General features: G+C 39.1%; 1 protein-coding gene across 1 annotated transcript in view; it reads left to right on the top strand.

The window, feature by feature from the left end:
* The window catches only part of LOC128735967 (cilia- and flagella-associated protein 45), a 345167-nt gene that overhangs the window by 167332 nt on the left and 164965 nt on the right, over positions 1 to 12870 (top strand). Inside the window, exon 4 of the mRNA XM_053830451.1 lies at positions 6240 to 6375. Within this exon, the coding sequence (XP_053686426.1) occupies positions 6240 to 6375 (136 nt within the window). The remainder of the gene's footprint in view (positions 1 to 6239; positions 6376 to 12870) is intronic.

The following is a 12870-nucleotide window of genomic DNA, read 5'->3' as shown; positions in this document are numbered from 1 at the left end:
TTAGAACTGTGCTAATTTTCTTGTAAATTTCGTCAAATAGGTCAGTGCTAGAAATTTTAGTAAAATTGTAGTGTGCGATAATTTTGGAGTGCGCCAAAAGTTAGCAGGTAACATGTGCTCAAAATGCCATTGACCCGAGCATGTGCTAATGACCTTTGAACAATAGCCGCACGGCTACAATTTCATCCACAGCACTACGAACGAGAAGAAGGAAGGACAGCGAAAAACGCATCCAGCACAATTCGGACGAATTCCCGGCGCACGCTATTCTGCCGGTCGACACGTGGATCGCCCAACATCCACATTCTGAAGCATCGGACGGACCGGAGTCCTCCGGTGAGGCTAGTGGCCGTTTCCGGTCGAGTTATCCCGGAAAGCGGCACTAAGCAGTTGTAATTCCATCCATAAAATCATCCAGCATCGAGAAGTAGAAGTCATCGTAGCAGCGTAGAGTCTTTTTGCCGTACCGCCTGTGATCGCACAGCAGCCGACGGTAGCGATCGCCTAGCAGCAGCAGCCGACGCTACGTAAGCCACAAACAGCAGCCACCGTTAAAGCTTCTGGTGAGTCGTATTTATTCCATTGATTGTCTAAAGGGAGCATCCTAGAAATACGCCATAGTACGGCGCACGCGAATTCACGAGGTTAGCCGTTCATTTTTCCGTGATCACGATTCCATTGATATAGTTTGAGGTTGGGGTCGGCATGTAACCGCGTGCACGCGTTACCGAAATTATGAACGCCGCCCCAACCAGAATTGTCTAGACACCGTACAAATTAACAGTGACGTCACTGCAGAATCAAATCTTGAAGCAGCTGATTGAAAGTTGAAGTCGAAAAAGCACATGGGTCGATAGAGCACAGTAGGGAGAGAAAAACGCACACACCGATAGAAGTTAGGTCTAGAATATAAGAACACAAATATGAATACCTATAAACACGTTGAAGCATGCATGCATTAAATGAAATGGTTAACAACTAATTTAAATACAAACCGTTTTCCGTAATTAATAAAATGTTTTTCCTAGGATAGTCAAACAACGTGTTGTTCTTGTAGTGAAGTTAGTTGCGGTCTAATGTGTTCACGTCATTTCATTTTCGTTTCGTTTAGTTTAGTTTGAGTTTATTCGTGCCGTGAAGTTTGAATGAACGGCGAATCTTTTCCGAGATGTTTTCGCCGTCTGGTGGCAAATAGCGACATTACCAGTGATGAGAACTTTTGAACTTTTGGTGTTTCTTACCGCGAGCTTTCGTTTCGTGTCGTTCGGGATTGAAGATTTATGCTAGGTGATAAAAGGGTAGTGTACCCGTTTTTGGTGGCTTAATTTAGGTAAGCCTACCTGGTTCGATCCTGATTCCTTCTATTTAGCAATCTTTGACTGACCCTAAGGGGAGTCTCACCGGGCAAACACAACGTGGCGTGCAGTCTCCTTTACGGAGTGGCGCTTAAGCTGCACGCTGAATAGGGATCGACCAGGGCCGGCTACATTTTGGCGCCCAACGAAAGTACAAACCCACGTTTATGCTGTAGATTCCGTACGTTGGAGTTCTTTCGGCCACATTTTTGCGACCAACGGAAAATACGGACTTATGTTGTAGATACCGATGTTTGAATGTTGTTCGGCCACATTTTGGCGACGGATAAGTACGGAGCTATTTAGAGTGGATGCTGTATGTTGGTTATAGTTCGGCCATATTTTGGCGCCCAACTGCAGAAATTCACGTGTTAGTGATGATTTATGTAGAATACGTTTATGACGATTAATGCTACTATTACGTTATGCTTATTGAAGTGATACTATATTCTGAAGTTTAAGCTACATTTTGATGATGAATTATTGATGTGTTGGGGTTTCGGAAATAATATAAAGATATTTATTGGGGTAACAAATTATATCTTTCGTTTGCTTAAATATATCTTGTAGGTTCATGTAGTTATACAATATAGGCATATTGTAGTTTATGTTGCGATATTGATGGAGAATTTGTGCTGATGAAATATTGAAGTTATTGTTGAAGTATCGTTGTTGATGAGGTTCTAGCCTGTTGTTTAATCTATATTTCGGATAATTAGGTTATTATAGTCAATCGTTAAGTAGAAATAATATACGTATAAGAGATGGCTTCAAAATTTCCGCGTGTAGATCATTTGACTAACGAAGAAGATTACGAGATAATAATTCGTGGTAAGGCCGATGAAATCAATGCTGATGTAGATGCAAAACACCGTTTGTTAAGAAAATTATTTTCAGAAGATGTTAGGGAAAACCGTGAATACCAATCTATATATACTATCGATCAGGAATACGATCGTGTGGCGGGCATAATCACTGAGTTAATGGGAAAGCTAGAGAGGGGTAAAGATACTGACCGTTGCATTTCTCGACTAAAACACTATTCTTTGAGGGTCGCGCGTAGCTTGGCTAACGATCGCGCATCGGAACAAATGCGTAAAGAATTAGGAAATGAAATTAGAAGTGTGTTGAGTAAGTTCATGCCGAGAAAAGAGGACTGTGGGGAGAAAGTTGACGACAACCAGCAACCAATATTAGAGCAAAAGAAGGACGAACAGAGTGAGCAAAACGAAGCGACGGGAGGAGTCGACAAGCCGACTGGAACAATCCCTAAAAATTCACCACAGAGCCGTAGAGATACAGCCCAGGAGATGCAACAGCTAAAGGAGAAGTTAGCGTTGGTGGAAAGACAGTTGCAAGAGGCAAGGCTATCAGCGCGTGAATCAGCGAATGACAAATGTAGGGATAGACGGAGAGGACCCCAGACCGCGGGTGTAGCTACAGACTCTGAAGAATCGGACAGCGATAGTGCCTGGGATAGCAAGCAAAGCATTTTAGATACTCGTTTCAGTAGTCGGAAAGGGCAGGTACGGCAGGAGAGGAACATTCCACGAGGCAATGTATACTGCAATGTGACCAACCAGCGATGTGACTGACGAGAGCAGAATAGGAATCAGCAACGGGGAAATCGTAACTATCGTGAAGAGGTACAAATTCAAGGTCGCACCCGACGAGCGCTGTGGAACCGGGACGATCGAGAGGAGTCGGATGATTACGAAGATCATCACGAACATCGACATGGTAACCGAAACCATCGTAGGAGTGGAAGACAAAATCACGACAGACGGACTCTGTTTTGGCAGTGGTGTGCCCTGAGTTAAAAATTACTGATCATGAGACGATAGTAATAAATATCGATCGTAGCATGAACAGTAGTAGTAATCTGGTGAAACTACAGACCTAGAAAAATTACTCGAAACAAAAGGTATCGGAACTTGTTGCGCGAAGCTTGGATTCTCCATTAACAGGGAGCCTTGATCAGAAAACGACAGTGCTCAATAACACCTTAAAAGCATGTACCAATCAGTTAGTCAAAAAAAAGTTCGTTGTTATACAGAACTCGAATAGTTATGGAGAATACTCCAGTCTTTGTTAAAACCTGGCGATTGTAAACCGCGGTCCATAACTTTTAACGGTACTGAAGAGCAATCTGAACAAACAATCGCTTCCAAGTTTAATAATTATTTCATCGATAGTGTTTCTTCAATTAATCAATCTATTGAATTAGTTGATGAACCAGATGAAATAAAACAACCGATTGCCACTAACTGTTGTTTCAGCGATTTTCATCCAATAACATTAGTAGAACTTAAAAATATTTGTTTTTCGTTGCAAAAAACGACTGGAATTGATAATGTTAACGCTAGAGTTGTACAAGATTGTTTTCATGTCATTGGACACGACCTGCTGAGCCTTATAAATGAATCATTGCAAACTGGGCACGTGCCACATGTTTGGAAGGAATCGTTAGTGGTTCCAATTCAAAAAATTGCTGGGACGATTAAAGCCGAAGAGTTTCGCCCTATCAATATGTTGCACACTTTAGAAAAAAAATTTAGAGCTTGTTGTGAAAGGCCAGCTGTTGAACTATATTAATAATAACGATTTGCTAATACCAGAGCAATCAGGATATCGGGAAGATCATTCTTGTGAAACTGCATTGAATTTGGTGTTACCAAAATGGAAAGAGAATATCGAGCGTAAAGATACTATTGTTGCGGTGTTTTTGGATTTGAAACGTGCTTTTGAAACGATTTCTAGGCCCTTATTGTTGCAAACAGTAATGCGCTTCGGAATAACGAGTAATGCATATAAACGGTTTGAGAGCTACTTATGTGACAGAACTCAAAAGACAATTTTTAATGATTTTATCTCAGATCCCGTGAGGAACACTCTAGGTGTACCCCAGAGGAGTGTATTAGGGCCTCTATTATTCATTATGTACATTAATGAGACAAGTCTTACGTTTCTGTGACATCAATCTTTTCGCTGATGATACTGTGTTGTTCATAGCAGCTAAAAATCTCGATTATGCCATAACACACTTGAATGTAGATTTGCGCTCGCTGAGTAGATGGTTGAAATTCAAACAACTGAAGTTGAATACCAGTAAAACCAAATTCATGGTAATATCGCGCAACCGTTTGAATGATCACGTTGATGTAGAAATTGACGGTGAAATCATTGAAAGGGTACACGAGATTAAATATCTTGGAGTAATTATTGATGACAAACTCAAGTTCAATACCCATATTGACAATGTCATCAAAAAAATGCCAAGAAGTATGGGATTCTCTGTCGTTTGAAAAAAGAGCTGAATACTTTTAGTAAGATTCATCTCTATAAATCAATCATCTCTCCCCACTTAAATTTTTGCACTTCCATATTATTCTTAGCGAATGAATCACAAATATCGAGGTTACAGCGTTTACAAAATAAAATCATGCGTTTGATTTTGCGATGCAATAGATTCAATTCCTCAACGTTGATGCTGGACGCTTTGCAATGGTTGTCGGTGAAGCGACGAATTGTTTTCTTGACAATGGTGTTCATATTCAAAGTAGTTAATGGATTGCTGCCTCGATATTTGTGTAATCGAATTGTAAGGGGAAGTGACATCCATAGATATAATAGTAGAAATGCGGCAGAGATTAGAACACCTAATTTTATAACTAGTGCTTCTCAAAATTCTTTGTTCTTTAAGGGAATTAAGATATATAATTCGATACCTAGGCACATCAGACGTACAACGACGCTATCAGAATTTAAGAGACAATGCATTTCACACGTAAAGGCTGTATTTTGAGTTTTTTTAGTATATTTTTTTTTTAAATTTAAATAATATTTGACGAAGTTCTTGCTACTGATTATTTAATTTGGACATTTTTTAATCAAGTATTTGTTAGAGATTAATAAAGCACATTAAAACTATTATGTTCGTCACCATCGTCATGATGGATTTTGTAATTGTTAATGTAGTTAAAAAAAGAGTAGTCTTCAACCGCGCGCGTTAAACAGATATAGAGGACTGATTTTAAATTTGACTGTTCTTTCTATTAGAAATATCTGACCTTACTACTAGTAATTGACAAATTCGTGAGTGCTCAGGAAGATTTGGATGCTTCTGCTTGTTATTAGATGTATATTTTCCTAGCCAGTCAAGGGTTTTTTCGGGTTGGAAATTTTCTTGACTTCCCTGGGTGGGGATGAACTTATAAGTCTCATACTAAGTTGAAGGTTGGACTTTGCTTTGCTTGCTGATTACAGCGGGAATGGTCTCGTCGGGTCTGCGTCGACTTAGTAGCGGGCTAAACTGGGTATCGGCTTGACCAAAATGATATGAACATCTTGGTAACTGACAGTAGGTTGCAAATTGATACTGGAGATTCTTGGTTTGGCAATAACTTTAAAAATTATATATTTTTAATAGTTATAACTTGTATTTGAATACTATCGCAGGAATTTATATCTGTGTCAAAAACCAGATCGTTTTGTTTGCTTACCTGGTTTAAATGTATATTCACCAATTATCTATTAGATAAATCGACTACCTCAAACCTTTGTAGGGGAATGAGGTGGGCTCCATCGTCAATATACAATATTTACCTTTACCAAGCTGTACACCTGTAGGCTATTACCAAAAATCGAACAAAGATTCACGCCAAAATATTTTGGATTGCTTAAACAAACGCGAACATTGAAAAATAATCAAAATAACAAGCGCACGGTGCAATTGTTGTGTAGCACTTCGAATTTTCATACGTCACACACAAAATTCAATATGGCTGTTTATAGTACCTTTCATATAAATATTTCTTGCTTCCACTTCTGTTCTGTGCGGCAGCGAAAGGTATATCCAATTATTGCATTTTTTATGATTTTCAGAAAACAGAAAGAGCTATGCAGATTGCCCGAGATGAGCAGGACCACAAGAAGGCTGTTGAAAAATTTAAACAAGAAGAAGAAAGAGAGAAGGAAAATAAGGAAAAAAAGCTTCAGCAACGCGAAAAATATCGCACAGGTATTGTCAATTGCATTGCCCCTTATACTTTTGGTATTTTATTCATAGACATCAAAATATTTTCATTCACGCATTTCCCTCTAGTTGTTTGAAATTGTAGTCGACAAATGCTTCTTCAGTTCCACTGCCGAGGGATTGCATGCTAAATTGCGAAAAAATAATATTTTTTTAATTTGTCATTTTTTATTTAGTTGAAACTTTGCATAGATGTTCTTTTAAAAAAAGATGTCATTTTATCAGATCAGTTATTTTTGTAAGATCTCGACTGCTTTTTCAAAAGGGTATAACCAAAATTGGTAGGTACTAATAGTAAAATCAATATATATAGAATGCCAGTGTCGCTGCAGTGCTCGCGGTAAACATCACACATTTGAAAATAATGTATTTACATTGTATGCGCATATGTGTGAGTGATCGATTCGAAACGGGAATCTGATTGTCAAACTAAAAAGACAACCCAATAAAAAATCCTTCTGCTTTTCCGTAAATCACGTAGGATAAATCACCCGATTTGGTCGTTTTGGGGTATTTCGTCGGCATGAATAATTTTCTATTGGGCAATTTGACAATGTAGTTCCCGTATCCAAGACACGAACCAGCAACATGTTTGCTACCAAAATATCTATGAAACACCAGCGACACTGGCATTCTATGTATATTGATTATACTGTACTAATGTATTATATATGTTATACTGGAAAAACGGTTTGTTTAATCGAATTGGTGTCTTCAGCAAAATTATTGATAATGAAATTGCTCTTCTAAAAAAATATGTACTCCGTAAAAAAATTTTTTTTGATAACAAAAGCAGAAAATACAAAAATACTACAAAGTTTAATATCTAAAAGAGCACATTTTTTTAAATTCTTATTTTTTTGACATGTGATGATGATAAGGGATTTATTAAGGGCTTTTTAGCTTAAAGTCATTCGGGTCCGTATATGTAAAGTACTGTACATTAAGGGGACATGAACGACTAAACATTTTGAAAAAATCATTATTTTTTTATTTAAGATTTTGATTCTGCAACTTTTCCGCTTATTTTGATACTAAATTTGTAATGAACCGACCACGGGAATTGGTCGAAAAACGATCATACACATAAGCATTCCAGTGCGGCGTGGAACTTCGGCGGAATAAAACGCCGCTCCTGAAAAACCATGATTTTCAAACTTTATGTACCTTTTTCTCAGAAACTACACAACGTATTGGAACAAACTTTTTTTTAGTTTTGTTGGTAGTATCTTGGCAAAGACTTTTATAACTTTTCAGTTCCGTAAACAAAACATAGCTTTAGAAAAACGAAAAAGAAGAAAAATAAATGCCTGAAAAAATAAAATTTTGTTTTCTTTATCTTTTTTCTCTAGCTGTGTTTAGTTTTTGAAAAAGTCATAAATTTTTTCTTTCATACGATCATACACATAAGCATTCCAGTGCGGCGTGGAACAACCTCGACAGAATAAAACGCCGCTCCTGAAAAACCACGATTTTAAAACTTCATGTACCTTTTTCTCAGAAACAGGGGCGGACTGGCCCACTGGGCAACCGGGCAAATGCCCGGTGGGCCCCAGTAAAAATTTCGTCGTTACACAAAATGAGATTTCCCAATCTCATTCTATTTCAGTTAAACTCTTTCTACGACTCACGAATATTCAATTGCTGGGGACCCATGATTTATGAAATCAACCGATTTGATGATTGAAAATTCAACTTCAAATGGGACTGTTGGGGCCCCGAACTTTACATCAAAATTTCTCTTTCAATTAAACTTTTTCTATGACTCACGAATGTTCGATTACTGGGGACCCATAATTCATGAAATCATGCGATTTAATGATTGAAAATTCAGCTTCAAATGAGATTGTTGGGGCCCCAAACTTTAAATTCAAAATTTCTATTTCAATTAAACTTTTTCTATGACTCACGAATGTTCGATTGCTGGGGCCCCATGATTTATGAAATCAACCGATTTGATGATTAAAAATTCAGCTTCAAATGGGACTGTTGGGGCCCGAACTTTAAATTCAAAATTTCTATTTCAATTAAACTTTTTCTATGACTCACGAATGTTCAATTGCTGGGGCCCATGATTCATGAAATCATATAAGTTGAGCTGTTGGGGTCCAAGCTCCCAAAATATTATCAGCTTCAATTCTTAGTATTTAGAAGTAGAATTAGTATTTCATCCGCAGTTATTTGACTACTTATAAATATTGAACTGTCGGCTTAAGCTCCGTACTTAGTTTACTTCAGTGGCGACGGTCCGTTATCGATCCTGCTCCGAAAGAATTATGGTCCTCCAGTATTCAATCCTGGGCTACCTTGCTTCAAACCCCTCGAACACCAGCTGAACGTACATAGTCCGCGATAGAGTACATCTATCAGAACGATGTCTACTCCGAAGTCTACGGCCTCTTCTTGATTGTCTGCTTAAAATAATTTTGGCTACTCTTTCGTCGGGCATTCTAGACACGTGACCAGCCCAGCGCAGACTACCACACTGTATCTTCATCTTCATTATAACAGCATATTTGCATTCTTAATACAGCTCGTGGTTCATGGTTCAATTAAGCCGATTGGACCTGGACGTGCTATTGCTATCGATCTGTTGACTTGGAGTTTCCTGGTGTTGTCTGGCCTGGTTTGTAGGCGATGGTTGGTGAGTCAAGCTTGACCCGATAAAGAAGTTTGTGTACACGTGTTATGAAGAAGATATTGTAAATTGGAGTGGTGTAATGTAGCAGAAGAATTGAACAAACAGGACTGACGAATTTGATTAAAGGACTTCTTTTATTCTTTCTTTGTTCATAGCTATTTGAAGAATTCCCCATTCTTATAAGTGTTTCTGCAAATTCGATTAAAATTCTCTGCGCACCGAATCCTTGAGATTCAAAGGGGGAGTCTCATTCTCGCAACCTTATACCTCGCAGGGGACTTTCTCAACGTGATGGTCCCTCATGTGGGCTGTTCAACATACCGTTACAGGATGTTATGAAAGGAGCAACACACAGGCACAATCTTCAGCAAATCTAGTTAGTTCGTCTGCTTTGCCAATGAAATGGATATTGTCGATAGAACAACATCTGTGGTGGTGGCTGAACAAACTAAAACTCAAAGTAGCGAAGATTGGGTTGAAAAAAATATGCGCCCAAACTAAAGTACCGTGAACCGCACACGCTAAAAGCTGGTGACTCGGTCCTAATAACGACTGAGTTTGTTTTGTTTCGAGCATCGAGCCGCTATGCTGCCCGTTCTCAGAATACTCGACACTCGACAATGCTTGAGTGAGTGCCTTTTGTGTTAATTTACTATCATGAGAATATTGCAAACTGGGGCCCCTAATCTCAAAGGCCCGGTGGGCCCTTTGGCTCCCAGTCCGCCCCTGCTCAGAAACTACTCAACGTATTTATTTATTTATTTATTTATTTATTTATAATGTAATTCATCCGACTAATAGTCTACATGAATGTAAATGACTAGGAAAGTCCGTTCGAGTTGATCAGAAAAAACGATTGTGGAGTCATTCTCGAATAGGCACAAAACCCAGTATCGTTTAACTAGCATTTCGAATTATAAAAGCTCACAATAGTAGTCAAAAATAATTAAGGATAGAGCATCGCACATACAAATTTACAAAATAAAACGTAATGGTCAATTCACAATAAACAAAAATGAACATATTACTAACTAATAGATGAGTTAAGTAACTTAAGCAGCTTTTGTTTGAACACCGATGACGACTCGTTGAACTCGAACAGGTGGAAGAACTCATTGAAGGTTGCACACATCGATTGAATAGGAGAATTCTTCGTGAAATCTGAACGATTGATGGGCATATGCAGAAATCCGCTACGTTGACGAAGGTTTCTGGGCAATACCCTTGCCTGTAATTGTTCTAGTAATGCGGGACTATCTACTTCTGACGTGAGAATTTTAGCTGCCATAACAGCCTTGTACACCTTCCTTCTCTTTTCGAGGGTTGTCAATCCCAGCAACTGACAGCGAGCTTCATATGGTGGAAGATTCTGTGGGTTATTCCACCGTAAATGCCTAAGGGCGTACCAAACAAACTTGCGTTGGATAGCCTCTATCCGATTGATCCAGTTTGCACGATAAGGTGACCAAACAACTGCAGAATTTTCCAGGTGAGATCGGACATGTGCACAGTATAATGAGCGAAGACAGTGTGGGTCGTCGAACTCCTTGGCAATTTTGAACATGAATCCCAGTTGTCTATTTGCTTTATCGATGATTGCTGAGAGATGGTTCCGAAAAGTTAACCTTGTGTCAATTAAAACTCCAAGATCTTTGATACGGTCCACACATTCAAGTATCTGATCATTAATACGATAGTCAAATTCGAAAACTTCACGGCTTTGTTTACGGTGGAATGAAATTACGAGACATTTATTAATGCTGAGCGTCATTCTATTTTCTTGGCACCAATTGGTAAAGGTTTTCAACAAAGACTGTAGAACGTAGCAGTCGCCCAAGCTTTTCACAGCGACGTATATTTTTAGGTCGTCAGCATATACCAGTTTACATTTATCGTTAAGTAGAGCTGTCACATCATTAAAAAACAGTGAAAATAACAACGGGCCAAGGTTGCTACCTTGGGGAACTCCAGTTTCATTAACGAAAAATTCAGACAGCGATGATCCGATTTTAACTTGTAGCTTCCTATTTTTCAAGTATGACTCCAACCAGCGACAAAGACGTTGAGAAAACCCAAGTTTAGCAAACTTCTTCAGAGCAATATCATGATCAATCCGATCGAATGCTGCCTTAAGATCTGTGTAAACGGCATCGACTTGGTAACCTGAGCCAATTGTGTTGATACAAAATGTAGTAAAATCTAGCAAATTTGTATCCACTGATCGTCCTGGTACGAAACCATGCTGGTCAGGAGAAATATAATTCTTACAGGAGAAAAGAATTACTTCACTCACGACAATTTCCATTAGCTTGGAGCCTGCACACAGTGATGTGATGCCCCTATAGTTACTAACAGTTCGTTTATCGCCTTTTTTAAAAACCGGGAACATGACCGACTTTTTCCATTCCGCTGGAAACTTTGCCTGATCCATTGACAACTTGAAGATCTTCAGAAGTGGCGTTAGTAGTAGTCAAATGCAACGTTTTAAAACAATAGCAGGTATCCCACCAGGTCCTGGCGTATACGATGGTTTAAGCCTGCGTGCTGCTCTAAGCAACATATCCTCAGATACAGCGAAACAGTCGATATCCACCAGATCAGATGGAATGGTGTCGAGAAAGCTCTTAGAAGGATTGTCAGGATAAGCAACTCCGAAAACTGAGGCAAAATGCTGCGCAAACAACTGACACTTTGCAGCATTAGTTGAGGCAGTTGTAGTACCGAGTGAAACAGTCGAAGGCAAGCCATCCTCCTTATATTTTGATTTAACAAACGACCAGAATACTTTTGCTTTTTATTTTCCGTCACCGTAACAATTTTAATAATATGTTTCATTGATATTTTTCAGTGAAATAATTTCACCGAAAAATATCAATGAAACATATTATTATCAGAATACTTTTGGATTGCGCCGCAATTGCTCCTGTGTTCTCCTGACATAGACAGCATATCTTTGGCGATTGTACGTACGGAAAGCGTTGCATGCAGTAGAGAATTGCGCCTTCAAGTAAGGACACCGTGACCGCGAATACCGTCGAAGCGCTGAAGTACGTTTGGTTTTCAAATTTCTTAGTTTGGCATTTGACCATGGCGGTTTTGGCAGCGGTTTGTAGCGGGGCGTACAGGCGACTAACAAGTTGTTTAGAATCAAGCCAAATCGACAGACTGATTCATCAACGTCAGTGCATTCAACAACAGAAGACCAATCAAACGTTGCTAGGCTTTGTGACAATGCGGAAAAGTCGATTTTCTTGTAGTTGAGTAATGCGGGATCGTGAGTGTCTTCAAACCCTAGATGTGCAGAACTTTCAACGCAAAAATTTAGAGCTGGATGGTGGTTATCCAATGACACCAGTGGGTCGACAGCAGCGGAAACAGAACACGATATGCCGTCACTAACGAAAACCAGATCCAATTGACGCTGGTTATAATTCTGGATCATACTACATTGGTTCAGATTATTTCTTGCGACTCCATCCAATAGTAGTTCGATTACTGAGGATTCCTTTCGAACCCCTGAACGAATGGCCATGGGATCAGCAAAAACTTTTCCCTCGGGTGTGCACAACCAAGTTAAACTAGGCTGATTATAATCGCCCGCGACAACTAACATGTCGTCAATTCTGGCAATTTCGCGAACTTTTTCGATACAGTTTATGTGATTTGCCATAAGTGAACTATCACTGCGTTTCTCGCAGGGCAAATAAAAAGTTCCAACGAAAATTTTGCAGTTTTTCATTTTGACCACAACAAATACTTGTTCAAGATTACTTGTCATTCCTTCAGCGCACAGATATGAATCGAACGATTTTCGAACAGCAATTAAAACACCTCCTCCC

The sequence above is a fragment of the Sabethes cyaneus genome, chromosome 2 (genome assembly GCF_943734655.1).
Source record: "Sabethes cyaneus chromosome 2, idSabCyanKW18_F2, whole genome shotgun sequence".
Taxonomy (NCBI): Eukaryota; Metazoa; Arthropoda; class Insecta; order Diptera; family Culicidae; genus Sabethes; species Sabethes cyaneus.
Note: the sequence above shows the minus strand (reverse complement) of the source record. Positions and strands in the feature narration are given on the sequence as shown.